This window comes from Herpailurus yagouaroundi, unplaced genomic scaffold (assembly GCF_014898765.1).
Source record: "Herpailurus yagouaroundi ecotype Mexico unplaced genomic scaffold, PumYag 203, whole genome shotgun sequence".
In the NCBI taxonomy this organism is placed as follows: Eukaryota; Metazoa; Chordata; class Mammalia; order Carnivora; family Felidae; genus Herpailurus; species Herpailurus yagouaroundi.
In genome coordinates this window covers 7855262-7882915 of record NW_024412434.1, presented here as the reverse complement: position 1 = coordinate 7882915, position 27654 = coordinate 7855262, and the positions used below count along the sequence as shown (strand labels likewise).

At 36.7% G+C, this 27654-nt stretch overlaps 1 protein-coding gene and 1 long non-coding RNA gene across 13 annotated transcripts in view; one reads left to right on the top strand and one right to left on the bottom strand.

The window, feature by feature from the left end:
* Positions 1 to 27654, top strand: part of WAC (WW domain containing adaptor with coiled-coil) — an 88624-nt gene that overhangs the window by 45075 nt on the left and 15895 nt on the right. For 9 of the 12 annotated variants that reach the window (XM_040451102.1, XM_040451095.1, XM_040451097.1 and 6 more), the window contains exons 4-7: positions 5169 to 5275; positions 11415 to 11530; positions 12096 to 12208; positions 16491 to 16799. In XM_040451102.1, the coding sequence (XP_040307036.1) occupies positions 5169 to 5275; positions 11415 to 11530; positions 12096 to 12208; positions 16491 to 16799 (645 nt within the window). The remainder of the gene's footprint in view (positions 1 to 5168; positions 5276 to 11414; positions 11531 to 12095; positions 12209 to 16490; positions 16800 to 27654) is intronic. The other 3 variants (XM_040451100.1, XM_040451099.1, XM_040451098.1) reach the window with 1 other exon arrangement.
* Positions 38 to 13489, bottom strand: LOC121014674 (uncharacterized). Its single transcript, XR_005783357.1, has 3 exons — positions 13478 to 13489; positions 4627 to 4632; positions 38 to 145 (listed from the first exon to the last, which is right to left on the bottom strand). It is a non-coding gene; the product is annotated as an uncharacterized LOC121014674 (long non-coding RNA).

Genomic DNA, 27654 nt, shown 5'->3' with positions numbered 1-27654 from the left:
AAACTATTGATGAAAACTTACATCCAGCAGGTTGTATTTTGCTGATACCTGGATTCTAGTCTGACATTAGCATCTAATCATGTTAGTACATCTCTGTTTCATTTCTGCCTTTGGTTAAGCATAGACCTATAACCCCTTCATTCCACTCCCCACCCTACCTTTAAACCTAAATCTCAGTAATATCCTTTTCTTAGAGGTCTTTAAGACTTGCTTCACCAGTCCGCACTTTTAAATTTTTACGCTATCATTTAAAGTTGATTTTATCCCACTTATCCATAAATACTACCTTTCTCAGATTTTTTAATTAGTGAGCCCTTTTTTGGTAATATACAGAGAGCATTGGGGAGCCTGGGTGGCTCAGTTGGTTAAGCATCTGACTTCAGCTCAGGTCATGATCTCACTGATGGTGAGTTCGAGCCCCTCATCGGGCTCTGTGCTGTCAGTTCAGAGCCTGGAGCCTGCTTCAGATTCTGTGTCTCCCCCTCTCTCTCTACCCCTCCTCCATTCACACTCTGTCTCTCTCAAAAATAAATAAACATTAAAAAAAAATTTGTTTTTGAATATACAGAGACCATAAAGGGTACCAGACCATATAAACAGCTTTTGCTTCTATTATTTTCCTGGTCCAGACAGCATCCATGAGACTGTCTTTAACTGGCTTTATATATATATTTATATATTAATTATTATATATATGTGTGTGTATGTGTATATGCATTTTTTTCCTCACCAGCATATAATCTTCCTTTGTGCGCTTGAATAGTCACTGGATGTAGTATTAAAATTCTGAGTTCAAGTTTTATGCATCTTTGGATATATTGCCATCCACAAATCACTTATTTTTTCTCTCAGTCTTAGACTCTGCAACCTACTAATAACAATTTGTGTTCTGGGGAACCTAGGTGGCTTTGTCGGTTGAGTGTCCGACTTCAGCTTGGTTCATGCGTTCAAACCCTGCATTGGGCTCTCTGCTGTCAGTGTGGAGCCGACATCGCATCCTGTGTCCCCCTTTCTGTGTACCTTCCCTGCTTGCTTGCTTGCTCAATCTCTTTCAAAAACAAATACACGTTAAAAAACAACGGAAAACTCGTGTTCTTACTCTGAAACACACAAACTCATTGTAGGGCAGTATGCAAAAACTCATGTGAATTTTTAAGATAAAAGATTTAGAAGAAATTTTGTGATGTAGCGCTTTTTGTATAGGTATGGCAAATGTAGCTCTGAAAATCATAACCACCATCACCATTAACTCTGATGCTGGGTGTGTATCATCACTATACTTTTCTACTTGGGCGTTACTTCAGTTTGGAAAGAACTACATGGAGAAATGAAGACTCAAATGGCATACCCCCCAAAACTGCATTAGAAGATAATATAAATTGTAGCTTTTATTATAGAGAGTTAGTTTTAACTTAATATAATCATGTTATTCAGAAGCAAATCTGCCCTGCCTTAAGTTCTTAAGCACACCCTTCTGGCTAGAACGTACGGATTTATTGCCTACCATATCATATCATGCTTTTTATAAAAACCTCTTTTACTTAGTTTTGAATTCTGTTTAAGAATGTCAGTTTATTTTTAGTCTCTTACTAAAATATCTGTGTCTTAATCTTGCTTCTCACTTCTAAGTTTCAGTTGTTGTGCTAAGTGGTCTAGATAAATCTGTTTCACAGGATGTAGACTCTAATCCCTATTGAAAAAGCTCCTGTCTCTGAAAGTGCCTTCTCTCTTAACAGCTGATTCAGTTTTCTCTTCTCTCTAAAGTCTTAGACTGGTGTGCCTCTGTACTTGGCGTTTTTGACGATTATGTTATGCCCTCTGAAAACACATACACCAGGCCGGAAAGCTCTCTGATACCCTCTGTGTCAGACTTGTGGAAAGTACACTGTTTCTTCAGAGGCGAGAGCTTAGCTAATTGGGTGGTTGTCAATTTTTGAATTTTTGTTGATAGTAAGAATAACATTAAAGTGGAGTAGATTCGTGGATCTTAACCTCATGGGAGGCTCAGTCAGTAGACCTCATTCCTAATATACCTTATGTTTATTTGTTTTGAAGTTTGTTTATTTTGAGAGAGACTGAGATAGCACAGGTGGGGGAGGGACAGAGACAGGGTGAGAGAGAGCATCCCAAGCAGGCTCAGCGCTGTTACCGTGGAGCCAGACAGGGCCTGCATTCACAAAACCCATGAAACTGTGAGATCCTGACCTGAGCTGAAACCAAGTCAGATGCTTAACCAGCTGAGCCACGCAGGCACTCCAAATACACCTTACGTTTATAGAGTACTTCACTTATCATGTCTTCTCAACAGATCTTTAATTTGGGTCTTTTATTTCATAGATTTAAGCATAGATTGTCTTGCTTAAGAATATATACAAGTAAATGTCAGGGCATCTAACACAGGCTTCTTAAAGGATTATTCTAGGATTCTTTTCAGTCTTTAAAATTGGCCTTGATTTTCTTTATTTTCAACATATCTTTGGAAATTTCAATGGGAATCTCAACTCTACTAGGGATGTATAAATATGACATTCCAAGTGTGTATTATTCTGCTTTTTTGTAAACCTGACTTTAAAATAAGAGTTCTAAAGAGTGCAAATTTTGGCATAGATCTGATTTTCTTAAAAACCTGAGAGTATTGCCTTTTCTTTGTAACTGAGTGTGTTGGGACTTGGTGATTGTCTAAGAGGCTCACAGGACCCAGTGTGTAATTACTACCCTGGCTATGACCTATTATTGTGAAAAGATACAAAGCATAGTAGTCAGCTAAGGGAAAAGGTATGCAGAGTAAAGCCTGGAGGAGACCAGGTGTGGGCCTCCAAGAGTCTTCTTCCAGTAGACTCAGACAAGACATACTTCTTCGTTCCTTCAGCAGTGAATTGTGACAGTACATGTGAAATGTTGACTACACGGGAGGCTTATTAGAGAATTAGTACCCAAGATTTTTACTGGATTTGGCTTGTCGTTACATAGGCACCTCTCCCTAGCACGTACCAAAAATCTGGATTCCCAATAGGAAAGCATATGTTAAGCATAAACCATATTGCATGCATAAACAGCTTAGAGCCAGTGAGCAACTGTCAGCTGTTGTGGGAACTCTCCAGAAATCTAGGTTCCCACATGTGAGCCAAAGGCCAACTGTGTAAGCGGGCTTTTCTAAGGATAGCAGTCTTAGCCCGGCTCTGATAACTTTTCTGCACACTGAATTAATCTTGACTGATTTCGTCTTGATTGTGTTTTACGTTGTTTATTGAAGAATGTTTAGCCAACTGTATTAAAGTTTAGGGTGTCTTATATAAACACATGCCATACAGCAAGAAAAAAATTAAAAACAAGTAGATGAAGAAGTCATCAAGCAGTAGCCTTGTTGAGAAATTTCCCGTTATACCACCTCCGTTTTGCCAGGTGCTTAAGTAACCCTCTTTTGTCACTTGACTAGCTTTTTTGGGTCTTTGGATCTGCTTCTGGCATCCCTTGCAAACTGGCCCTTATCCAAGGTTAAGTGTTGGTCATTGCCTTTACTCTTGCCATATTCTTACTTCATTCCAAGCTCATAGTGCTTGTTTATATTATCATGCAAGGTAAAGTTAGAGTCTCCTACCTTTCACTTCTAATGGAGGAGACTTCCAGATCCCCTTCTGAATTCCTGGTTCTGTGTAGATCTGCTGACCACTTCCACTTGGTTGGGTATCTTAAAACTTTATAGTCCCCTTCTGTCCCCAGTTCACTTTCTTATCCACCTAGTTTCCTCTGCTGATATAGTTAATTCTTAATTATTTCTACTAATAACAACTCTGTTTCTAAGTGCTAATTCCTAGACCAGTCATCCATTTAAATTACTCTTCCCACTTTTTTGTTCATTATAGGGTACCCTCCATACCATTGACAGCATAGTTGTTTTTCTTTTTTTTTTTTTTTTTAACAAAAGTTGAATTATGGTACCTTGTTGCTGAAAAATAAACATGTGGAATGAAATTTGAAATACTAGCAATTAGACTTTTATGATGAACCTTTTCATATCCTTACCAGCGTTTTTACAAGTCTATGTTTTTATACCTTGGCTTTAAAATTTGTTTTTTGTTTTTTTTTACTATTTATTTATTTTTGAGAGTGAGAGAGAGAGGGGGAGACACAGAATCCGAAGCACTTCCAGGCTCTGAGCTGTCAGCACAGAGCCCAACGCAGGGCTAGAACTCATGACTCGTGAGATCATAACCTGAGCTGAAGTTGGACGCTTAACCGACTGAGCCACCCCGGTGCCCCCTCTTTTTTTTTTTTTTTTTTTTTTAAAGACCGTGAACACTTATCATCTCTGATGGTCTCTGAGATGTCTGGTTTATTCATAAAACTTATGAATTACTTTAAAAACCATTCTTAGGTAGAGATGGTCCTGTTATTAGGGGACTTGATAACATTTCACCATCTTGAAAGGGAAGTACTTTCCCTAAGATTTAGTTTTCTTGATATTGTTTTAGTTAAAAAATTGGCAGAACTCTTTAAAGTTGTAGGAGCTATTTAAGAAATTGAAAAATAGGGGCGCCTGGATGGCTTGTCAGTTAAGCATCTGACTCTTGATTTCGGCTCAGGTCCTGATCTTGCGGTTCTTGAATTTGAGCCCTACATCCCCACATCGGGCTCTGTGCTCACAGTGTGAAGCCTGCTTCTCCCTCTCTCTGCCCCTCCCTCCACTTGTGCGTGTACTCTCTCTCTCTCAGTAATACGTAAATGTTCAAAAATATTTTTAAAAAGAAATTTAAAAATAATTGCAAAAACATATTGGATATTTGTGACTTTTAGTTGTGTATCGCTTGAAATTTTGTGACTTTTTTCTTTATGTGTGGTTGTGTTTCTGTCTTTCCCTAATATAACTTATTTAAAAAAAAAAAAACAAAAACAAGTTGCCAGAAATGATATAGATTAGGTTTTGCTCATCTAAATATAGTTAACATTTTTCCATAGGCTGTCAGCCATGTAAGATACATGCTCTTCAAGCCACATCTTTAGTTGGCTCACAAATGCTTAATATTGCAAGAAGTATGAATATGTATATATTCCTGATGCTTATGTAAAATGATTTAGGGTTACATGGTGATCTGTAGTATGGTAGAAACCAGTTGAAATTAAACATGAAATATGATTTATAATTCACTTTGCTCTTTATTTCTTTTAAGGGACCAGTTACTCTCCACAAGAAAATTCACACAACCACAGTGCTCTTCATAGTTCAAATTCACATTCTTCTAATCCAAGCAATAATCCAAGCAAAACTTCAGACACAGTAAGTATATAAACATGCTCACTTTTGGTTTTTGGGTTTTTTCTGTTTGTTTCATTTATTGCCCTACCCACCTCCACTCTCCACCCCTTCAACCAAGTCTGTTGTTGTTGTTGTTGTTAAATCTAATGTCTTTTTTTTTTTTTTAAGTAAATGTTGACCTTTTTAAAAATGTATTTGAGGGGCGCCTGGGTGGCGCAGTCGGTTAAGCGTCCGACTTCAGCCAGGTCACGATCTCGCGGTCTGTGAGTTCGAGCCCCGTGTCGGGCTCTGGGCTGATGGCTCGGAGCCTGGAGCCTGTTTCCGAATCTGTGTCTCCCTCTCTCTCTGCCCCTCCCCCGTTCATGCTCTGTCTCTCTCTGTCCCAAAAATAAATAAAAAACGTTGAAAAAAAAATTTAAAAATAAATAAATAAAAATGTATTTGAAGTAATGAGCTTACTTTTTAGTAGAATTGAGAATACTTGGGAGACACCACTTTGATATTTCTTCACTTTTTTACTGTACAGAGCAAAATCTACCGTTGCAATATCTGAGATATAAAGATCTGTAGATTATGAAACTTCTATAGTTACCTAAAGTGGTTTAACTTGAGCTTGTTCTCCTTCTATAATATGTACACATCTTACAACATCTGTTAAGAGCATCTCCTGTGTTACACACTGTACTAAACACTAGTGATGCAAAGATTCCTGTCCTCAAGGGAATTTAAGTCAGGAATTTTAGATATTTCTAAACTGAAGTAATAACTCAGCTTGCATTTTTTAAAGTCAGGGTTCAAATGAAAGTTGTAACAAGTCCATTTTACAAAAGTTGCCAAGCATATGCTAGGTTGTAGCCATATAGTACTAAGAAAATGTGGCCCATCCTAAAGGAACTTTTGGACCTGTGGTGAAAACTGAAGAGTGAACAGTTAAAACAGTGTGCGTTAGGGGTGCCTGGGTGGCTCAGTCGGTTGGGCGTCCGACTTCGGCTCAGGTCGTGATCTCACAGTCTGTGAGTTCGGGCCCCGCATCAGGCTCTGTGTGGACAGCTCAGAGCCTGGAGCCTGCTTTGGATTCTGTGTCTCCCTCTCTCTCTGCCCCTCCCCTGCTCACAGTCTGTCTCTCTCTGTCTCTGAGAAATGAATAAACCTTAAAAAAAATTTTTTTTTAAACAGTGTGAGTTAAAGTTGCTTTGGGAGCACTCAGAAGGAGAACTCCCAGCTTGGATGAGAGTAAGATATTAAAGTACAAGTAACACTACTGAGCAGATTGAATAGAACTTAGCCAGTTGAAGAGGTCTGGAATTTGTGTGCTATGCAAAGGGAACAGCATCTAGACAGTGAAGTGTGAGATAGCCCAGTGTATTTGAAGAACGGCAAGGATTTGGTAGTGTGAAAAATGGCAAGAGTTCAGGTTACAGACGTGAGTGGGAGCCAGATCACAAAAAAATAATATATCTTACCAAGGAATATGAATTTTATAGAAAGGCAGTGGAGAGCTATTGAAGCATAGAATTGGTGAAGTAACCTCATACTTGAAATTTAAAAAATTCTATCCGGTAGTACCTTGGAAAATCTAGGAAGGAAAGAACAACCAGAAGACTATAGAAGTGGAGGTTGAATCCAACAGATTTTGCTTTGGTGATCATCATGACTTAATCAGCATTGAAAGGTGCTTGGGATTGATTATTTCTTGTCCCTTGTTGAAGCAGTGTGGATAGTACATTTCTGCAGAAACTCGAAACATAAATGGTAGTATTTTCATAAAGGTAGATTTAGAGTGGTTTTATTTGTTTTTTTGGTTTTTTTTTTCAATGTTTGTTTATTTTTTGGGGGGACAGAGAGATACAGAGCATGAACGCGGGAGGGGCAGAGAGAGAGGGAGACACAGAATCGGAAACAGGCTCCAGGCTCTGAGCCATCAGCCCAGAGCCCAACGCGGGGCTTGAACTCACGGACCGCGAGATCGTGACCTGGCTGAAGTCGGACGCTTAACCGACTGCGCCACCCAGGCGCCCCTTAGAGTGGTTTTAAATATTGTATTAGTCACGGTCCAGGTAGGAGAACAAAACAATACTGGATATTTCAGCACAGAAAATTTAATAGTGCAAAGAATTTTATATATAGGATTAAGCAGATACTGCATGCTTTTGAGGACTGAAGAAACAAAAAGGAACATTCAGCTATTGCATCTATAGTAATCACCATTAGGGCCAGAGTACAGTAAGAAGACGTTGTGGTTATTAGAACCTAGTAGTTTAGAGGAGGAGTCCTGCAGAGATCTGGTTAGAACCTCAGTGGTATGAAGCTAGTTCTGGTTTCAGACAGCAGAGAGCCAGAAACTGGAGCCAGCTGTGGCTGCTAGGCTTCTCCTTTCTCCTGCCTTTCAGTCCTGTTCCAGTCCCTGCTGTTGGCAGAATCTAACGGGAAGCCAGGTGACTAAATAGAATGTAATTTGCAGTATCACAGAACAGCATAGAAGTGTTGGTGTTGGGGTGCCTGGGTGGCTCAGTCGGTTGAGCATCCGACTTCAGCTCAGGTCATGATCTCACAGCTCGTGAGTTCGAGCCCTGCGTCAGGCTGTGTGCTGACAGCTCGGAGCCTGGAGCCTGCTTCGGATTCTGTGTCTCTCTCTCTCTCTGCCCCTCGCCCGCTCATGCTCTGTCTCTGTCAAAAATAAATAAACGTTAAAAAAAAAAATTTAGTAGGAGTGTGGTGTCGAGACTGAGACAACAGCTTGGTAAACCTTAACTGGTGTTTACCAAACTACTTGTGAGGAGTCATTTCCATTAAGGTGTATAGTCAGGATTTTAGGATGAATCTTTTTTGTGGAAAATGGCTCCATTAATTTACAAAGTAACAAGCAATAACTTAAAGTTCCATTTATCACTCACAATTCTGATTTGGTATTTGCTGACAGTTACAGTGGCAGGCCATGTGGACATTAGTTTAAACAGAATCTTTATTCAAGGAAAACTAATTCTGGTTATTTTGATTTCCAAGATGACAATGAGCAATCAGAGAAGTTTCATCAACCCAAATCATGTTAGGGGATTTCATTATGTGGGTGGATACTGAAGACTGTACTGAAATGGAATGAATTAAGTGTTACATGTTTTCAGAATCAGGATTTCCCTTTTGGTAAATTTCAACTATAGGTATATAATTAATCTCCAAGCAGGTGTCTTTTTTATTATAATGTACCCAGTGGGCATGACACATGTTTTATAAAATATAAATTTAATCTTACCTGAGAAGTTAGCTTTTGAAACTTCTGCATGTTACTTAGTTGTAAACTGACTTTCTCTTCAAATCACTTCTGATGGAAGTTTTTGAGTAGAAAATAAAACGTAAAATTAGTCTTTAATATTTTCATAATGGAAGAAAAGATGAATATTAGGTAACTTAGGTCAACACAATATGGAATAACTTTTTAAAAAAGTAGTTCTTTTTTCTCTTCGAAGTTTTCACGTTTTAAATCTGTCTTTGAAAATCTCATTTAGTTATCTACAAAGACATTTTATTGTTGGGTGATTTATATTTATAAACTGTTGAAAATCAAATTGAAGTTGTCTTATTTTTTCAGTATTCGATTAAGATGCTCATATGTCCTGTGATGATGAACATTTATTGTGGTTTAACACAGAACCGAGCCCATGGTAACTAGGAAAAGCTTTTTGAATGCGTCCTCCTCCCTAATCTAAATCATAATAGGATTTACCTCATGTAGATTATTTTAGGTTAGTTATGCATATTTGTGATTTTTAAGAGGCCTCTAAATTGCTTCATTTAGAAAAAAAAATTATTCCCATTTAAATACATAATTGGTATCTTCCCTTCTGCCTGTCCACCAATTTTGATTTGCTAGGGATTCAGTCCTAGTTTGAAGTCAGTCCTAGATGACTTGGCATTTATATATCAGCTCTACTGTTATGGCTTAAGTATCTTCTGCATATTTTGGAGCTTTTCAGTTCGAGGCCCTCAAGATCTAGTTTCTGTAATCAGCCTTGCCCAAAGATACTCAGCTTAATTTAAAAAAAAAAATTTTTTTTTTTTAAACGTTTTTATTTATTTTTGAGACAGAGACAGAGCATGAACAGAGGAGGGGCAGAGAGAGAGGGAGACACAGAATCCGAAACAGGCTCCAGGCTCTGAGCTGTCAGCACAGAGCCCAATGCGTGGCTTGAACTCCCGGACCGTGAGATCATGACCTGAGCCGAGTTCGGATGCTTAACCGACCGAGCCACCCAGGCGCCCCACAGCTTAATTTTTTAAAAATTAGAAATTTATCAGAGAATTCTTAGGACTCCATGAAATTCTTTTGTTACAGTAAATGCCGTCTTCGATGTTGTTGTTCAGTGAACTGTTCCTTAATAACCATTCGTAGGTTAATTCCAAGATTAACCATTTCTTTCCCATGATCTCACTTGGGGAAGAAGTAGTGGGATTCTGTATTCCAAGAAAGACAGTAGAAAGGGATATGCTTTTTTAAAAAGAGAAAAGCAGTGTTTGCATAAGAGGTAAAAGACATTTTGAATTGGAGAACAGATGGTGCCTATGGAGTACTAACTGTTTAGTACTATTCGTTAAATGCAGTTGTTTTCATTCTTTCTCAAGATCTTTCTACATTCATGAGTTTTGAGAGCCTTTGTTTATCTTCTATCAGTATTTGCCATATTAAAAATTAAAACTTGATAAATATGAAAAATAATTTTTAAATTGGTCAATTGTAAACCCTTTATATGTTAGCGTATGTAATGTTTTTATGAAAAATAACTATAAAACAAAAAAATAGAATCGAATTATCTCTTTAACGCTTGTCTTAATAGAAGATACCTAGAACTTCACATCTGCTCTGCATTCAATCTCCCATGGTTGGGTTCCTGCAGCTTGGTACTTGTAGGCTACTTCTGGAAACTAGAAGGATTGAGAGTTAACTTTCCACTGGTATCAGAAGCTTGGAGGCACATGGGTGATTTCCAGTAGCTTCATTTTTGGGGAGCATACTCCCAAGAGCATAAATGTGGCAGAATCTGCAATATTTTTTCATCTACCCTCAAAATTATTGTGACCTATTTAGAATTGGAGTTGATTTGGTGGAAATAATGGGCATCCAGAAACAGGTGTTGACCCTTTTTTCTGTCACAATTACTTTTGTGACCTATGGACAACTTGTAAGTTCTCTAGGCTTATTTCCTACTTGGTGAAATTAAAGCAGGGCAGGAGAGTTTGTTCCTCAAGCTTTAAAATTGTTCACTTTACACCGGTGAGCCCAGAAGAAGTGTGGACTACCAAAGTATGACATTGTTTCATTTTGATCTCAAAGCTCCTTTGAGAAAATAGTCAACTTCATCTAGAAGTACACTTGGAAACCTATCCGATTTCCCGGGGCCAGTGCAGGCACTTAGACTTCATACGTTTTGAGATCAGTTCCATGGAAATGGGGCCTCCTTTCAGACTTTTCTAATTTCTTTATAATTTAACAGTATCTATAAAATACCTAGAGAATGTGAGAATTTTTGAAAGGCTGGTTTTTGTTACAGGGAAATGAGTGATGCTGCTGACCCTGTGTATTAGACAAGGTTTAGCTAACACTTGGCCCATCTCATGGATTTTGAAGGTGAAACAAATTTATAGCACAAAGCTGTGTTTACATTTTTTTTTAATTTTGTGCCTTTTTTTTCCACTAAGTAAGTTAATATAGGCAGGATGTTCTCTCTTACATTGTATGTGAGTACTGTTGTGCCATGATGAGTTTAGAACTGCTGCACTGTCCTGTCATCAAATCAGTCAGTTGAGTGGGTTTTCTAAAACACTCTCCCTCCCGCTGCCGTATGACTGGATTTCAGCAATTAAAATTACAATAATGGGGAACTTTTTGTAATGCTTTTCTACAGTCAAGATGTGTTAATTTTGCATTTCTTATTCTGTGCCTAATCTAATGTAATCTGTTTAATTTTATAGGATTTTCTATTGTTATTTTTGATGGTTTTCAGTAGACCAAGGTCTCCTAAGATACATATACAGAGAATTACATTCTAGATCAAGATCCCTTTGTTTCATAGTCTTTTTCCATATATATGCTTTGAAAACCTTTGGCATTCTTGATATTGATTGATTAGCATTAACATTTTCTAACTTGTAAAAATGTATTTTTAAGCCTTATGATTCTGCAGATGACTGGTCTGAGCATATTAGCTCTTCTGGGAAAAAATACTACTACAATTGTCGAACAGAAGTTTCACAATGGGAAAAACCAAAAGAGTGGCTTGAAAGGTATTTGCTCTTATTGAAAAATATTTCTTCTTGATTCTACAAGTTAATATCTTAGAACATTCTGAGTTTAGATTTCTTACAGTGAAACTCCTCGTTCTCCTCTTTAGTTATAGGAGTTGGCCCATTGTGTTTTCTATAATTTCTCTTAAAATAAAAAAAATAACTTGGACAGATAAGCAGCTGTCCCCAAGGACTTTGTAAACAGTATATTTAATTATAATTTTATATCATCCTATATTTATGTGTCTTATAATTTGTAATAGAGATCTTTATAATTCTTAAAGGATAATATGTTTTCTTCATACATGTAGAATTAATATTGGAGAGTTTTGGTTGTAGGGTTAATGGCATATAAATAATTGCTATAATATTGCCATCACTGAGAAACATTAATGTTCTGTTAGCTATGTCTCTCTCATCTTCCACACCACTTGATAGTATGGCTGTGTTCAGTTCTTTTATTTTCCATATACCATTTTGTTTTGACCATTTGTTGAGAAGTGGCACATGTAAACTCATTGTACTTGATATTATTTTTATGGGTTTATCCATGTTTTATTTTTAGAGAACAGAGACAAAAAGAAGCAAACAAGATGGCAGTTAATAGCTTCCCAAAAGATAGGGATTACAGAAGGGAGGTGATGCAAGCAACAGCCACTAGTGGGTTTGCCAGTGGAAGTAAGTATTAATTATTGTCTTTGCAACAGTATAATGTTTGATTCACTCCTATAGATCATGTATTTATCTCTGTATGCATAACTGTTTACATATGTAAACTAAAATAATAGTAACATACAGGGTTTCTTTTATGTCAGATCTGTCCCCTTAACCTCCACCATTTTGATTGCTGAAAAGAAAAAGGGTGCACAGAGGAATAGTACATCTATGTATTCATCACTACTCATAATGGCTATAATGCAGCTGAATTGGTGAGAAATAAAATTTCATAATGTGGACTGACTGCTTTTTAAGGCAGGAGTTTTGTGTTTTTTCACCTTTCCTGAATTGTGTCCTATTAAACTGGACAGTGAAATCCCTTCCAAAACTCAGTGTTTCCATCTAATTATTGATTTGTGGCCACACACAGATTGTGACATCCAAATATCGGTGCTTTGTGTTTATCAGGGAGTAACTTTTTTATCCTCATAGCTGGATACTGATTTTGTCATAATCCTAGATCTGTATAACGTCTCCATAATGTGGGCATACCTTAATATTTTTTGAGGTCAGATTATGTCTAAGTGGGACAGTATGAGTCCTATACTTTTATTTCTTAATTCAAATTGAGTTTGAATTTGAAGCTTTTTACTAGTGGTAGTCTATTCCCAGTGGCTTCCCTTGCCTGGAATAGAATTTAAATGCCACTGTAGAATTTTTAGGCTCTTTGTCAAATTTGAAATTTTGAGAAGAATCTTAAAAAGATGTGTTCTGGAAATTCTTGGACTTAAGCATTTGAATCTTCCTCCTGTAACTTATGTAGGGGATGTGTTTGGTCTCAGCAGAGGATGCTGATTTTTTGATGGGAAAAACTTTAAGGTGAAACAGATAGTTAACAGTTCTTCAGCACTGAATGTTTAATTTACATTCCTTGGAACATTTAATTTTTTTATATTCGTGAAATTGTACTTAATTCTCAGAAAACAATGACTTAAAGTACTGAAGTAAAATTAAGACTATTGTATTTTGAGACAGAAGGCTTGGGTTCTAGGTCCATTTCACTTACTACCTTAAGTAACTGACTTCTGGCAAACAATCAAAAATGAGATAAAGGTTTTTCTTTCCAGGTTAAAAAAAATAGCACCCTGCTTATGGGCCTCCCGAACAAACTGCAGAAAAAGGGAGATTAGGAGGTATGGAGAAGGAGTGGCAAATGGGTGTAAAAATAATAACTTTATTAAGATATTGGGGCAGGCCTCTCAGTGGCTCATGGTTCCCGGATAGGAAAACAGAGCGTAGTGTGTCTGCTTTATTCTTTCCAAAATACTCTTATCAGTTAAGTCTCTTTTCCTCCCTTGAGGTAGAGTACATGAGAGAAGTAGTTAAAGATATGATGCAAATAATGATAGAAGTGAAAATGTTATTTTTTTTGTCTTTTTAATAAACCACCTTTAAGGAAATAAAATCAGTTTTTAAATTGTGTGCATCTTTTTCTTTCAAAGATGAAATAGTTTTTTCCTTTTTTTCCATAACTTCACAAGTGATTCATGTTTATTGTTAAAAAATTAGAGGGGTCAGTTTTAAATTCCGTCAGCCAGGAACATTTGGGGTTATACTTTTTTTCTGTATGCTTACAAATGTTTATAAAAACTACATATATATATATGTGTGTGTGTATATATATATATATGGGATGATATGTTACTGCTTTTAATCTTTTCTTTTGTTCAGTAGTATTTCAAGGAAATGTTTCTGTGTCAGTTTATAAATCCATATGTGTTAAATTGGCTGCATGGGTTTCCATTTTTGGTTGTGCCCTCATATATAAATAAGATACTTAGGTGGTTTTTTGCCTTTTCCTAATGTCAACAGTGCTGCGATTCCTATTATTACTTCCTCAGCCAAATTCCTCGAAGTGCAAATGATGAGTCAGTAGGTCTGACTTTGTGTTGAAAAACAGTCATGAGTCACACCTTTTCAGTTTTAAGTAATGTTTGAGAAAAACCTTGACTTTCTCCTTTTATTTTCCCTTAATTGATCAACTGATTTGTACTTAAGTGTGGTAGTAATGAAGTCATTATGCCATTTCAGTGCTTAACTTGGTCTATCCAAAAAATGTTGGCAACTTTCCCATATGTCCAGTGCATTGGTGTTCATATAGGATAAGGCCTAAAGCTTTGTAGTTCATAAATGCCGATAAAATGTGTGGGGCGAGGCAGGGCAAGATGGAAAGGTTTTATATGTAAAGACATCAAGGTAGAAAATAGATTTGTTTTTTGCACTATAGCAAATAATGTTATCCAGAACTTGACGTTGAAAACTTTCTGGATAAAATTTTTAATTTGACATTACTGCTGGTAGGTTTTCATTGGCTTTAATCTGTGCCTCATAGAATGATTGCTCTGTGCTTAGAGAAACCTTAATTTGGGGTTTCTCAACAGTAGCACCGATGACATTTTGGCTTGGGAGATTCTTTGTTGTGGGACGCCGTCCTCCATACCTGTATACTGTGCCTGGCCTCTACTTGCCGGATACCAGTAGCACACCTCCTCTCTCCCCAGTCGTGACAACCAAAAATGTCTGCAGACATTTGCCAAATGTCTTTGTTGTGGGGGGTGTGCAAGCAGAGTCATTGAGTTAACTGTTTTGTCTAGAGTTGTGAATAATAGAAAGTTGTTGCAGCTGCTACTTCCTTAGCTCCTGTAATCCTGCTGCCATTTTTTTCCCTAAAGCTTACAAGTGAAGAAGTATCAGCTTTAATTTTCATCTGAATGCATTTGCTTATTGTACTTTGACTCCAGTCATACAGAACTGAAAGGGACTTTTGTTGGTGTCCAGGAAAAAAAAGTTCTTGGTAATCAAGTGACATGATTAGGGGGAATTGGGCATGGTGTTATTTGTTTTATCTGTCCTGAAAAGTTTCTATTGTAGCGGTATTCTTCCCAGGAAGACATTCTAGAACAAAATTTCTTAAGTTTCGTGTGCTGCATGCAAGTTGATGGTTTAATGATGAGTTAATATCATGCAACAGATGTTTGTATTCTACTCTGATAGCTCAATCTGTGTGTTCATTTTTTTTTTTTTTTTGCTAAGGTTAATGTGTAACTTATAACATTGAATTTCATTTATTAAGTCAGAAGACTGTGTTTTCGTACAACTGAAGGTTTTTTTGGCAGTACCCAGTACATTTTGTTTAGTGTAACACGTGGGAGTTGTGCACTGAAGATTTGGAAACTGACTTGTAGTTTCAGTATACTTCTTTCTTTGCACTGTCTTGATCTCTAGACTCAGAGGAACCACGAATTGGAAAAAAAACTAAAATATTCAACAGGGAGGGCATCCTTTGGTAATATTATTGCATATGTGCTTGAATCTTAAGATATTTCTCTACTTGAAAGTTGCTTAATTTTTTAGTTATAAATTAGAGTATTAGAATTTTGGCTATAGAATTTTTGATAAATCCAAATTTTGTTATCATGATTGTTGAAATTTTCCTTGTACTCTTTTTTGGAAGTAGAATATTTCTGAGGTTTAAATATTTTTGTGACTTTAAATCGGAAGGAGATGTTTTTAATAGAACTGGTAAATAGCGAGTAGAATTTTCTGACTGTGCTGCCAGATGTAGGCTTTGTATTTTCAGATAGCATTATCTATAACTTGAGTTTATAACTAAATGGTATTATTAGCATTATTAAAAATATGAACTGATTTATGTTTTGAAAGCACAGTACATCATAAATTCAGCCATCCCAAAATAAGGTCATTTAAGCCCTAGCACAAACTACTTTAGAGACCACTAGTTAGCTACTTTACTATTCAGAACAATCAGGCTAATAAAAGCTAATATTCCTTTGCAGTTGAACCACTGTGGATAATTCAATTATTAGAACCTGTGGTCCATATTTTAAAGGAATGGACCATTTCCCTTTTCTATTTTAAAATATTTAAAAAGGTTTTCATTTGAGTAAAATGTTATAACTCCATATATTTATTTTTTTCCATGTTTTGTGTGAACTGTGGTGTGGTTCTAAAGAATCGCCCGAAACTAGTAGCCCACTTGAAATCTGAGTATAGATTAATGCTTAATTACAATTGAGCTAAAATTTCTCTCTTTCAGTATTTGGATTTTTATATATGCTAGTGGTAAAACTGCAGATACTAACTGGGCTTGCAGTTTTATATCAAGATACAAGTACAGGTATGTTGCTAAATTAGCTGATGTTAAAGACAGGATTCTAACGTAATCTTTTTTCTTCCCCCTTCCGTCATTCCAACATCTCTTTTTTCGAACTGTGAACTAAAGTGGAAGACAAGCATTCCAGTGATGCCAGTAGTTTGCTCCCACAGAATATTTTGTCTCAAACAAGCAGACACAATGACAGAGACTACAGACTGCCAAGAGCAGAGACTCACAGTAGTTCTACGCCAGTACAGCACCCCATCAAACCAGTGGTTCATCCAACTGCTACCCCAAGCACTCTTCCTTCTAGTCCATTTACGCTACAGTCTGATCACCAGCCAAAGAAATCATTTGATGCTAATGGAGCATCTACTTTATCAAAACTGCCTACACCCACATCTTCTGTCCCTGCACAGAAAACAGAAAGAAAAGGTATGCCATTATTACTAGATGATGCACGTTGAACTATAGTTTCTGAGTTTTTGATTATATTACATTATCTCCATTAGCTTGAATAAGACTCTTTAAAAGTCTTTTAGAATGTTACTGCATAGATTTAGGTCTAGAGTTAGCCATATTTAGCTTTTTCTTTTAATTTTTAATTATGAAGCTTTTGCACTGTTTTTTGCCTTCGACACTTTGAAGTCAAGTGCTTAATTTATAACAGTAATGGTTTAAATAACTTCTCAAAGTCAAAGGACTGTCCCTTCATATTTGTATAATTTTCAGGTTTTGTAATAATTGTCATGATGGTTTAGTTCAGATATGGTCTCAATTTTCTGTTAATGAAAATTTAATATGAATATAATATGAATAGACATTTTAAAGCTTGTTATTTCTGCATACCGTGCAACTATTGGTTTTAATTTGTGAATTAGAAAACTGTGTCATGGGCCATAAGATAGAGTCTTAATGTCTGAATTACAACTTTAATCTGAAGAGTAGAAGTTAAACTTTGCAACCCAAATTGTGTTTTTATACAACTCAGTGCTGATAACCGTAGCTTGTTAAAAGAGTTAAGAGAAAAATTGTGGCAACAACTACTTGGGAGGTAACACACAACAGAAGCAGAGCGCTGAGATAATTATATCTGCGTGGACCACAGTTCTACTAAACTTCACACGTAATAACGCGTTTTAAGAAATAAAGGCAATTAAAAGGCATTAAGGAGGTAAATTATGGGCAAGACCCATTAGCAGACTAATTGGCAGATTAGCATCAGTAACTGTTGAGAAACTTTTAAACGTCCTATGAGTTTGGGAGATGCTACATGGATCTGATGAGTCTTTAAGCTTTTAATCTATTACCCGATTGGTTATTTCACATTAATTTGTTGACAAAGGGTTCTCATAGTTCGGTTTCTTTTGCTTCTTGTTTCCTTTTATGCATGTTACTTGAATTTCTCTTGTAGTAGTGGTTACATATTAAGCCACAGACTTTTATCGTATAGTCTTTTTAATACATTAAACCTTAAGCAGGTTGTTCCAAATGTCAGATTCCCCTAAGATGGTTTGTACCAGAATTCATACGTGTAAGTCCTATTTACCTTGATGCAGAATTAAGTTGGTGAAGAGAATTCTTGAGAGATGAAATCTGAATTAATGCAGTAATTGTTAATGTGATAGAACTTTCTAAAGGATGTTAATGGTTTATAATTTTGATTATTTGGTCACAGAAATTTTATTTTAAAATCCTGTCAGTTAAAATCCTGTGGCCTTTAAAAAGTCTTTGTCTCATTTCCTCTCTTGTTCATTTAACACTTACTTCTTAGCTCTTACCTCCCTTTTGAAATTCTTTCTTTCCTTAGCTTCTGGGATACTGCCACTCTTCAATTTACTAATTCTCTTTGCCCTCCTTAAATATCGGTATCGTTCAGCCTTTTCCTGTGGTTTGTTCTTTTTTTCTTGCTCAGCATGTTCTCTTTTGCTGAACAGTTGTTCTTGTGGCTGCTTTGTCTACAAAGGTGACTCCCAAATCTTTATTTCTAACTCCTACTGCATATATGTGTCCCAGATTCCTCCCTTTCCCCACAATTTATTCTTAGGTTCTCAGTGAGTAACTACACTATTCTCCCAGCTATTCCTTGTTCTTCAACAAGGTTCATCTGCACCTACCCTTACCTGTCTATTGACAAATCCTGGATTCTGCCTTCTGTATCTTATGTGTGTGTGTGTGTATATATATATCCTTTCTCTGGTTATTGTTACTACCGTTACTGAAACTCAGGGCATCTCTTTTGAAATAACTATCTGATAACCGCTCTGCTTCCTTCTACCCAGACTTATGGTGGCATCATCATAAAATTTAGGTTGGATTGTGTTAACTTCTTTGTTTAAAATTTTCTAATAGTTTTCCATTATCCACAGGATAAAGTCCATACTTTTTAGTAAGATGATCATAGCAAGTACTTGATAGTCTGGTTGCCGCCTGTCTGACTGGCTTGATCTCCACCATTCCCCATAATTCATCTTTTGCAAACTTGTACATTTCTTAGGGCATGTTACATTCTTCCATGTTTTGAGCCTTTGCTTAAAAGAAGGACATGTTTGTTCTTCCGTTCCATCCTGTTGAACTCCGTACTCTTTCTTTAAGAGCCAGCTCTAATGTCGTTGGGTTCTCCATGTCCGTTAACCTTTCCCAGTCTCTGTGTTTCCCAAACATCGGGTGCTTTTATTTATTACAACACTTACACATTTTAATTTTAGTTCCTTTAATTAAACTGTTTAGGGTTAGATGTTAATTGCATGTTGAACTTGTTTCACCTTCTGCCCTCTCCCTCCATGCTATAAGCACCATTCCTGACAAACTTTTTAAACCTCATTAAAAATTAACTGTGTACCAGGTTTGGGGCTAAGTGTTTATCATACAATTTAGTTTATTCCTTAAAACATAATTACACGGGAAGGTGGTGTATATCTCTTAGCTAAGAGGAGCCTGAATGTTGCCACCTGGTGTTAGAGGCAGCTTCGCCATTGTTTCCATTAAAACTGTAGGTAATGAAAGACACAAATCTATATTAATTTGGACTCCAGTAACTCAAAATTCCTGACAAATCGTAGATATTATAGGAAGAACCTTGATTACTTTGGAATTGACTATTGATAGAGGGAAAATCGTATAATCTTTGCAGGTACTCCTTGCCTCCAAATTGAAGACAATATTCTTATATGACTATTTGGATCTTTTCAGATTGTTTAGCACTTAGTCTAAATTTGTGAACTGCTCATTAATTTGAAATCTATTTTTTTCCTTAATGGAGACATCCATGTTATTTAAGTTAAGCTTCCTATTGACTCTTCTCATCAATACAGTGATTTCCTTGTTTGGATTTGCCCTAACAAATAAATTTATATTGAGAGGTTGATGGTTCTGGTAAGATCAGACTCTTTGGACTCTTGGTAATAAGTGCTGATAGTATAGCTAAGCTCTATCTAGGGATATCAGTGGTAGGGTGCTGTATTAAGTAATACAAGAGCAAGGTCTTTGTTTTGTTTACCACTGCTCTGTCTCTAGTTCTTGACAAAATAATAGGCAGTCAGTAAATATTTGTTGTAGAAGGATAAATACCTGAAAGAAGGGTAATGAGTGTGTTAAAGGTTGGGGAAACACCTGCAGTGGTCATGTTTTTAAAAATGTATTTGCAGAAATAAAGTATTCTGTATTTGTTGTGAATCTAATTAAAAGATACCAGCAATAGATTTAGATGCCAAAATGCCAGTGTGCCTTTTGAGAAAAAGAGCCCAAGATAAATTCAAATGCTTGCTTGAGAAGCCAGAGTGTGGAGAATCTGAAGCTCCCGTTTTATAGGGAACAATCCTGGTGTTCAGTAGAGTGAAACAAGGTCGTGTATCTTCTTTTAGATCTGTATCTGTTGCTAGGGTAACATTTGATCATCTACTGGCAAGATTACTCTCCTGAACAACCAACCGTATAACAAAGTAACAGAGATAGTGATGTGCTTAAAAACCTAAAATTTGATTTTTACCGGTTGGTACTCCATTGACCATTCTAAATCGATCCTAACTCTGCCCTCCCTTCTGGATTTGTGACATGACAAAATGGGCAAGAGACCTTTGCTTTGGCCAAATAACTGCCAGTCCAGAGGAGTTTAATGACCTTAATTATGAAGTTTCTTATTTAGTAATTTAGAGTTTTGATTTATTAGCATAGATAAGCTTGAAAAGTAAAGCAAAATGGCCACAGAAGCAGATCTATTCAGTGATTTACAAGATAGCTTTTAGGAGATTAGCATATCTAACCATTTACTTGGTTCCACACTCTTAATCTAATGGGAGGGGAGATTAGTCCTTCATTAACATGAGGTGTGAGTTAGTCACTTGGAATAAATTTCCCTTTTGTGTTTTGATGGTATCTGTAGTCAGTGTGAAACCTGAATGAACCTGAAGACTTCAGTTGGTCATTAACCAGCTGTAGTGGGCCACCTTCAGCCCTGAGTTGCTTTGCTTTATAATAATTTTTAGGATTAATAACTATTCATGAAAATTAATAAGACTGGCCATAGAGTTACTCAAATTTTGTTGAATAACTGAATACATTAGTGGAAGAATTTAGTCTGTTCTAATCAATAAGTTTAAAATGATGTTAGTCAACCTAAGATGGCACTTTGAACAGTGGGGCAGCAGAAATGCAGTACCTGTGATGAAAGAATATTAGAAAATACAGTTTTAATTTGAGAGGTAGGGGAGGACTTTTTTTTTTTTTTTTTCCAACGTTTATTTTATTTTTGGGACAGAGAGAGACAGAGCACGAACGGGGGAGGGGCAGAGAGAGAGGGAGGCACAGAATCGGAAACAGGCTCCAGGCTCTGAGCCATCAGCCCCGAGCCTGATGCGGGGCTCGAACTCACGGACCGTGAGATCGTGACCTGGCTGAAGTCAGACACTTAACCGACTGGGCCACCCAGGCGCCCCAGGGGAGGACTTTTTAAATCAAGATCCAAAATGCATTTGCCTTTGAAAAAAATGTTGATAGATTTGAACACGTAAGACAAATGAGCAATGGATATGAACAGGCAATTATAGAAGAGGAATTTAAAATTGCCAGCCTTGGCTTACAGTTATAAAAAATTAACTTAATGGATCAGAGACCTTAAACCTAGGAGCTAAAACTATAAAACTCTCAGAAGAAAACAGGTGAAAATCTTTAGGACATTGGATTTGGTGGTGATTTCTTAACTATGACACAAAAAGCACAGGCAACAAAATAAAATAAATTGGACTTCATCAAAATGAAAAACTTGTGCATCAGAGGACACTCTAGAGTGAAAAGACAACCCACAGGATGAGAGGAAGTAAATTGTAAATCATATGTCTGATACAGAATTAATGTCCAGAATATATGAAATCCTGTAACTGAACAATTAAATGAAACAACTTGGTTCAAATATGGGCAAAGGATTTGAATAGATGTTTCTCCAAGGAAGATGTTCTAGTGGCCAGTCAGTAAGCTGAAAAGGCATTCAGCACAGTGAAATACATAGTTCACACCCATTGGATGACTACTATAAAAACAGCAATGAAAATAAGTGTTTTTGAGGATGTGGAAAAAATTAGACCCCATGTACATTTCCTGTAAGATTGCAAAATGATGCAGCTCCTTTGGGATACAGTGTTTCCTCAAAAAAACAAAACCTGGAATTACTGTAGGATCAGCCAATTCTGTGCTTAGGTACATAGCCAAGAGAAGTGAAAGGGAATCAAACAGGGATTAATACATGGACGTTGTTCTTACCAGTATTCTTTACAGTAGCCAAAAGGTGGAAACAGTCCAAGTGTCCATCAGCTGAAACAGGATAAACAAAACGTGTGACACATGCAGTGTTACCCTGAAAAAGGAAGGAATTTATGACACATGCTGCAACGTGGATGAACCTTGAAGACCTTACGCTAAGTGAAATAAGCCAGACCCAAAAGGACAAATACTTGTGATTCCGCTTCTATGTGGTACTCAGAGTGAGCAAATTCAGAGACAGAAAGTAGAATAGTGACTTCTAGGGAGCAGGATGGTGAGGAATCCTTGTTTAATTGGTTACAGAATTTCTGTTTGGAGAGATGGAAAAGTTCTAGAGATGAATAGTGGTGATGTTTACATTGCACAACAATGTATATACTTAATGCCACTGAATTGTAAACCTAGAAATGGTTAAAGTGGTAAATTTTATATTGTATGTATTTTAACAGCATAAAAATTTTCAAGAGAAAGCTTTGTCAATACAAATTGGAGAGTAAAATGAGATTTTGCATCCTTAAGATTAGTGACAGTTAACAGTTGAATGTGGGGAAGCACAATCGGTGGGAATATATAAGTTGGTTATTTCAGGAGTCATTTTAATAAAATCTGTTAAAAGTTTTAAAATGTTTATCCTTCATATCTGTTAGCCTAAAGATTTTCTCAGTTGAATAAAAAAGCAAGTTGCAAAAATATATCCTAATATATTTGGCATCAACACCATACTTAAGTACCTTAGTGGATGGATAGATGATTTAAAGTATTCATGAGTTATCAAAGTAAAAATAAATGAAAGTCACAGATTATATTGCTGTCAACAAGCTACTTTACAGTTTTGTTTTGTTTTCTTATTCTACTACGCTTGAATACTTTGTTTCCTTTGCAACTTCTCCATGTTGTAATTTTCAGTGTCACACCACTACTACAAAATAGGACAAAACAGACTGCCCTTGTTGCATCGGTGGTTTGTGCTTGTTCGCATGTCCTGGTGGAGTGGCATTACAGCAACTGTCCAGACATCATAGATTAATGTTTAGAAATGCAATATAGTACCTTTTACTCTTTAAGTGCTGTATCTGTTTAGATCTTACTGTGTAGTTCAAAAAGGAATTACTTGGCATACCAGAAAAATGTAGGTCAGAAATAGATTTTGACTTTGGTTTATGCTCTTGGATATTTTGATGGGTGCCTAGAATTAGAAGAGGTGAATGTTACTTTTAACCTTAACAACTCAGAGTGTAGTAACAGATTTCTGTGTGATTTGTATGTGCAGTTTAGTCTTTAGTAGGTTTCGCCCCCTACTGGTAAGCGTTGGAAATATAAATGAATAATTCATAGTTACAGGCATAAAGGGAAAGAGAAAGGTTTTGTCAATGCATATATATATACAGAAGTTAAAATCAGAGGATAACATACTTATTTTAAGGCTCATATTAAAGTGAATAATTGGTTAGAGATCTGTAAATCATAGAAATATCAGATGGGAAAGTGACTTAATTTATTTAAGTTTAAAACAGCTTTGGGAAGACTAAAAAAACGCTCAAAGGAACCTAGGTTGGTTTGAATGCTTGGGAAAGATTGCTTTTAAAGGAATGAGACTAGAGGCTGATATTCTTTAAAAGTGAAAGCCTATAGGAATGGCTTTGTAATGCAAAATAGTTTTTATTTAGGTTTGATACACACTTGTAATGAGCATGTTATTAAGTATATCAGCCTTACTTCCTAACAGATTAGATTCTAGATCAAAAGGTCTCATAGAAATGTTAATTACAATTAAATACCTGAGGGCACCTGGCTGGCTCAGTTGGAAGAGCTTGCAATTCTTGATCTCAGGGTTGTAAGTTCAAGCCCTAAATGAGGTGTAGAGATTACTTAAATAAAACTTAAGAAAATTAAACGTCTATATAGAAAAAACTATATTTGATGACTGTTCCAAATAGTTTTGTTTCCTTTCTTATATTTTTTTTAAAAAGGGATTGAGTATAAGATATTTTTGAGAGACACAGAGAGAGTGCGCACGAGAGAGAGAGAATCCCAGGAGGGGCAGAGGGAGACAGAGAGAGAAAGAGAAGTGGGGCTTGTGTTCCTTCTACCTGAAGGGGAACATGAGCTCACACCATGTGGGACTCAAACTCATGAACTGTGAGATCATGACCTGAACCGAAGTCCCATGCTTAACGACTGAGCCGGCCTGGTGCCCGAATGTGAGATTATTTAAAATAAGCTTAAATAAGTTAAATTTATCTCTAAGACTGTATACTGTTAATCCCTGTTTTGAAAATAGCATAAAGTAAGCCGTTAATTGGCTGTTTGGAGACCTTAGGCTTTCCACCCCATTATCATAAGTTCTACACCAAGAGGTTAAGAGGGAGAGGGAGAGCACATGTATGTGGACCTGGGCCTTAATGACAGAATCAGGCACCCATTCAACAAATACTTGTTGATGCCATCTTGTTGCCAAGTCCTATTTTTGTACCAGGGCTACAGAAGCAAATACAACAAAATTCCTCTCTTGAAGGAGTTCAAGTTCTAATAGGGAAGCATAAAGATAATAAACTATATATAATAGAAGATGCTGAGTAATATGATAGATCTGTGTTAGGACAGTCAGAACTCAGAGGAAAGGTACCCAACCAATACCTTTTGTGATATTTAAAAAGAATTTTTTTTAATGTTTATTTTAGAGAGAGAGAGAGACAGAGCACGAGTGGGGGAGGAGCAGAGAGAGAGGGAGACACACAGTCAGAAGCAGGCTCCAGGCTCTGAGCTGTTAGCACAGAGCCCGACGTGGGGCCCAAACTCACGAACCACAAGATCATGACCTGAGCTGAAGTCGGACGCTCAACCGACTGAGCCACCCAGGCGCCCCACCTTTTGTGATATTTTATTGATAAAACTAAGACTGCCTTTTAGGGTAGCATATTTATATTAATAAGCTCCATTATTTTCAGTTATACATGTAGATTGAGGCAACTAATATTTTAAATGTATAACGTAACATGCTTTGGAAGGGTGTTTGTATGGGTATGTGTCTTAGGGTGGAGCTATTATTTAAAATAGCATGGAAATATTTATATGAGGAATCTAAAAATATAAAACCAAGCTTATAGATACAGAGACCAGATTGGTGGTTGCCAGGGGGGAAATGAGTAAAGGAAGTCAAAAGGTATAAACTTCCAGTTATAAAATGGAAGCATGGGGACAATAATGTGTAGCATGGCAACTATAGTTATTAATACAGTTAATATTTGAAAGTTGTGCATATTTGAAAGTTGCCAAGACAATCAATCTTGAAAGTTCTCAGCACAAGAAAAATAATTTCGTAATTGGTGATCATTTCACAATATATATGGATAAAGATTGTTGAACACCTGAAACTAATACAGTATTGTATGTCAATTATACTTCAATTAAAAAAAACAATCGTATACTGAAGACCTGCCTTGAAAAAAAAGATTTAGTTTCCCTGTCTTGCATCTTATCCTTACTCTATTCACTCCTATATGTTTGTGGTATGCTTTTTTTATTTTGTTTTGCTTTTGTTTCCTTTGGTTTTTAAAGTTAAAAGAAACCTCGGAAGTTCTCTAATCTATTTTTTCAAAATCAGTAAGGATGTCAGAATCACCCATAGAATTCTCACAAGTTCAACATATGCTCGGGCCTCCCCAGGTTCAGTAGGAGTGGAGTCCAAGTATCTAGGTTTTTGTTTTGTTTTGTTTTAATTTTGTTTCAGCTTTATAGATGATTCTGATCAGCATTTTGTTGAAAACTAATATTCAAAATCAAACCTTTTAATAAAAAATCCTGGCCTTTTCGATCGAGATGTTACTTGTTTAAGGGTCTCATAGGTATTTAGTAGTACCAGCTAGTTTTATACTGCTCATCAGTAATCTTCCACAAAACTTCAAAAGAAATTTATTCTTATGGTAAATAAACATTAAAACTAGGAGGTAAGGATATTTAGGTTTTGTTACTTTATTTCTTTATAGTGATGTGTATTAGTTTTCTATCTTGGGAGTGTTCCCTTTTCTTGGATTAAAGGGTAACACTGAAAAGTTTTTAAGTTGTGTTGGTTTTTTAAAGTCTGGATAGATTTAACAGCATCAAAATACAGTTGGAGACCGTTTTTACCTTCTTTAGTCATAATATCACTGTTCACGAGTTCGAGCCCCGCCTTAGGCTCTGTGCTGACAGCTCAGAGCCTGGAGCCTGCTTCGGATTCTGTGTCTGCCTCTCCTTGTGTCTCTCTCTCTCTTTCTCAAAAACAAATAAACATTAAAAACATTCTTTAAACATTAACCAGGAATGGCCCTAAGGGGGGTGTACCTGGGTGGCTTAGTTGGTTTAAGATCCTACTCTAGATTTCAGCTCAGGTCATGATCTCAGGGTTGTGAGATCCTGCCCCTTGTTGGGCTCCCTAATGACCTGGAGTCTGCTTGGGATTCTCTCTCCCCTCTCTGTGCCTCCCACGCTCTCACATGTGCTTGTTCATGGGCCCTCTCTCTCAAACTTAAAAAAAAAAAAAAATATGTCAGCAATATGTTGACTAAGCTGACCCTTGTGGAATATGATCTGGAGAAAACTGTTACTATAGTCTTTACCCCAGAAAATGTAATAACTGACAGCATGTTTTCACAGAGAAAACCTTACTTCATTCAAGTTTCTGTATATTTGTGAATCCAGAACAGCAGGGTTAGACATGATAAGCGGTCTGCTAGGCTTAATAACCCTCCTTTAGAATGTGTGCTTTGGGGCGCCTGGGTGGCGCAGTCGGTTGAGCGTCTGACTTCAGCCAGGTCACGATCTCGCGGTCCGTGAGTTCGAGCCCTGCGTCGGGCTCTGGGCTGATGGCTCAGAGCCTGGAGCCTGCTTCCGATTCTGTGTCTGCCTCTCTCTCTGCCCCTCCCCCATTCATGCTCTGTCTCTCTCTGTCCCAAAAATAAATAAACGTTGAAAAAAAAAATTAAAAAAAAAAAGTGTGCCTTACAAAAATTAAGATGTCTTATACTTTATGAATTGGTCGTAGTTGATCAGCATAGCCTTGAAATGTATTTATAGCAGCTATGAGGTCCATACTTGAGAGAGCTATTGCCCCTGGTTGTGTTTTACTATTACAGTGGTGGTGTAAAAAGGCTGATAGAGGAGTCCCTTTTCAGTAAGTTTGCTAGTAATTCCCAGCTTCTTTGGGGACGTGAAGATTAAAGAATGTTTAGTTCTAAGAATTGGAAATGAGGATTTACAGTTACTAGGTAGCAGTGTAATATTCCTGAAACTTTTATGCCTCGTAATAGTCTTAATTTGGGTTGTACAACGTATATATGAGCTTGAAAATCATCTTCAAGAAATGGGTGTGTATGGGAAACTAAAGATACTTAAGCAAATCTTCATATTTAGTCTTTTTGTAAGAGCGTGTATGAATATCTTGAATAGTTGAGTCTTAATGTTTTTTACCCAGATGTCCTCTAACTCATTTTTTCGTCCATTAAAGTTACTGTATTAGTAAAATTCCATGATATGAAAATAGTTTATGTTCATCTTT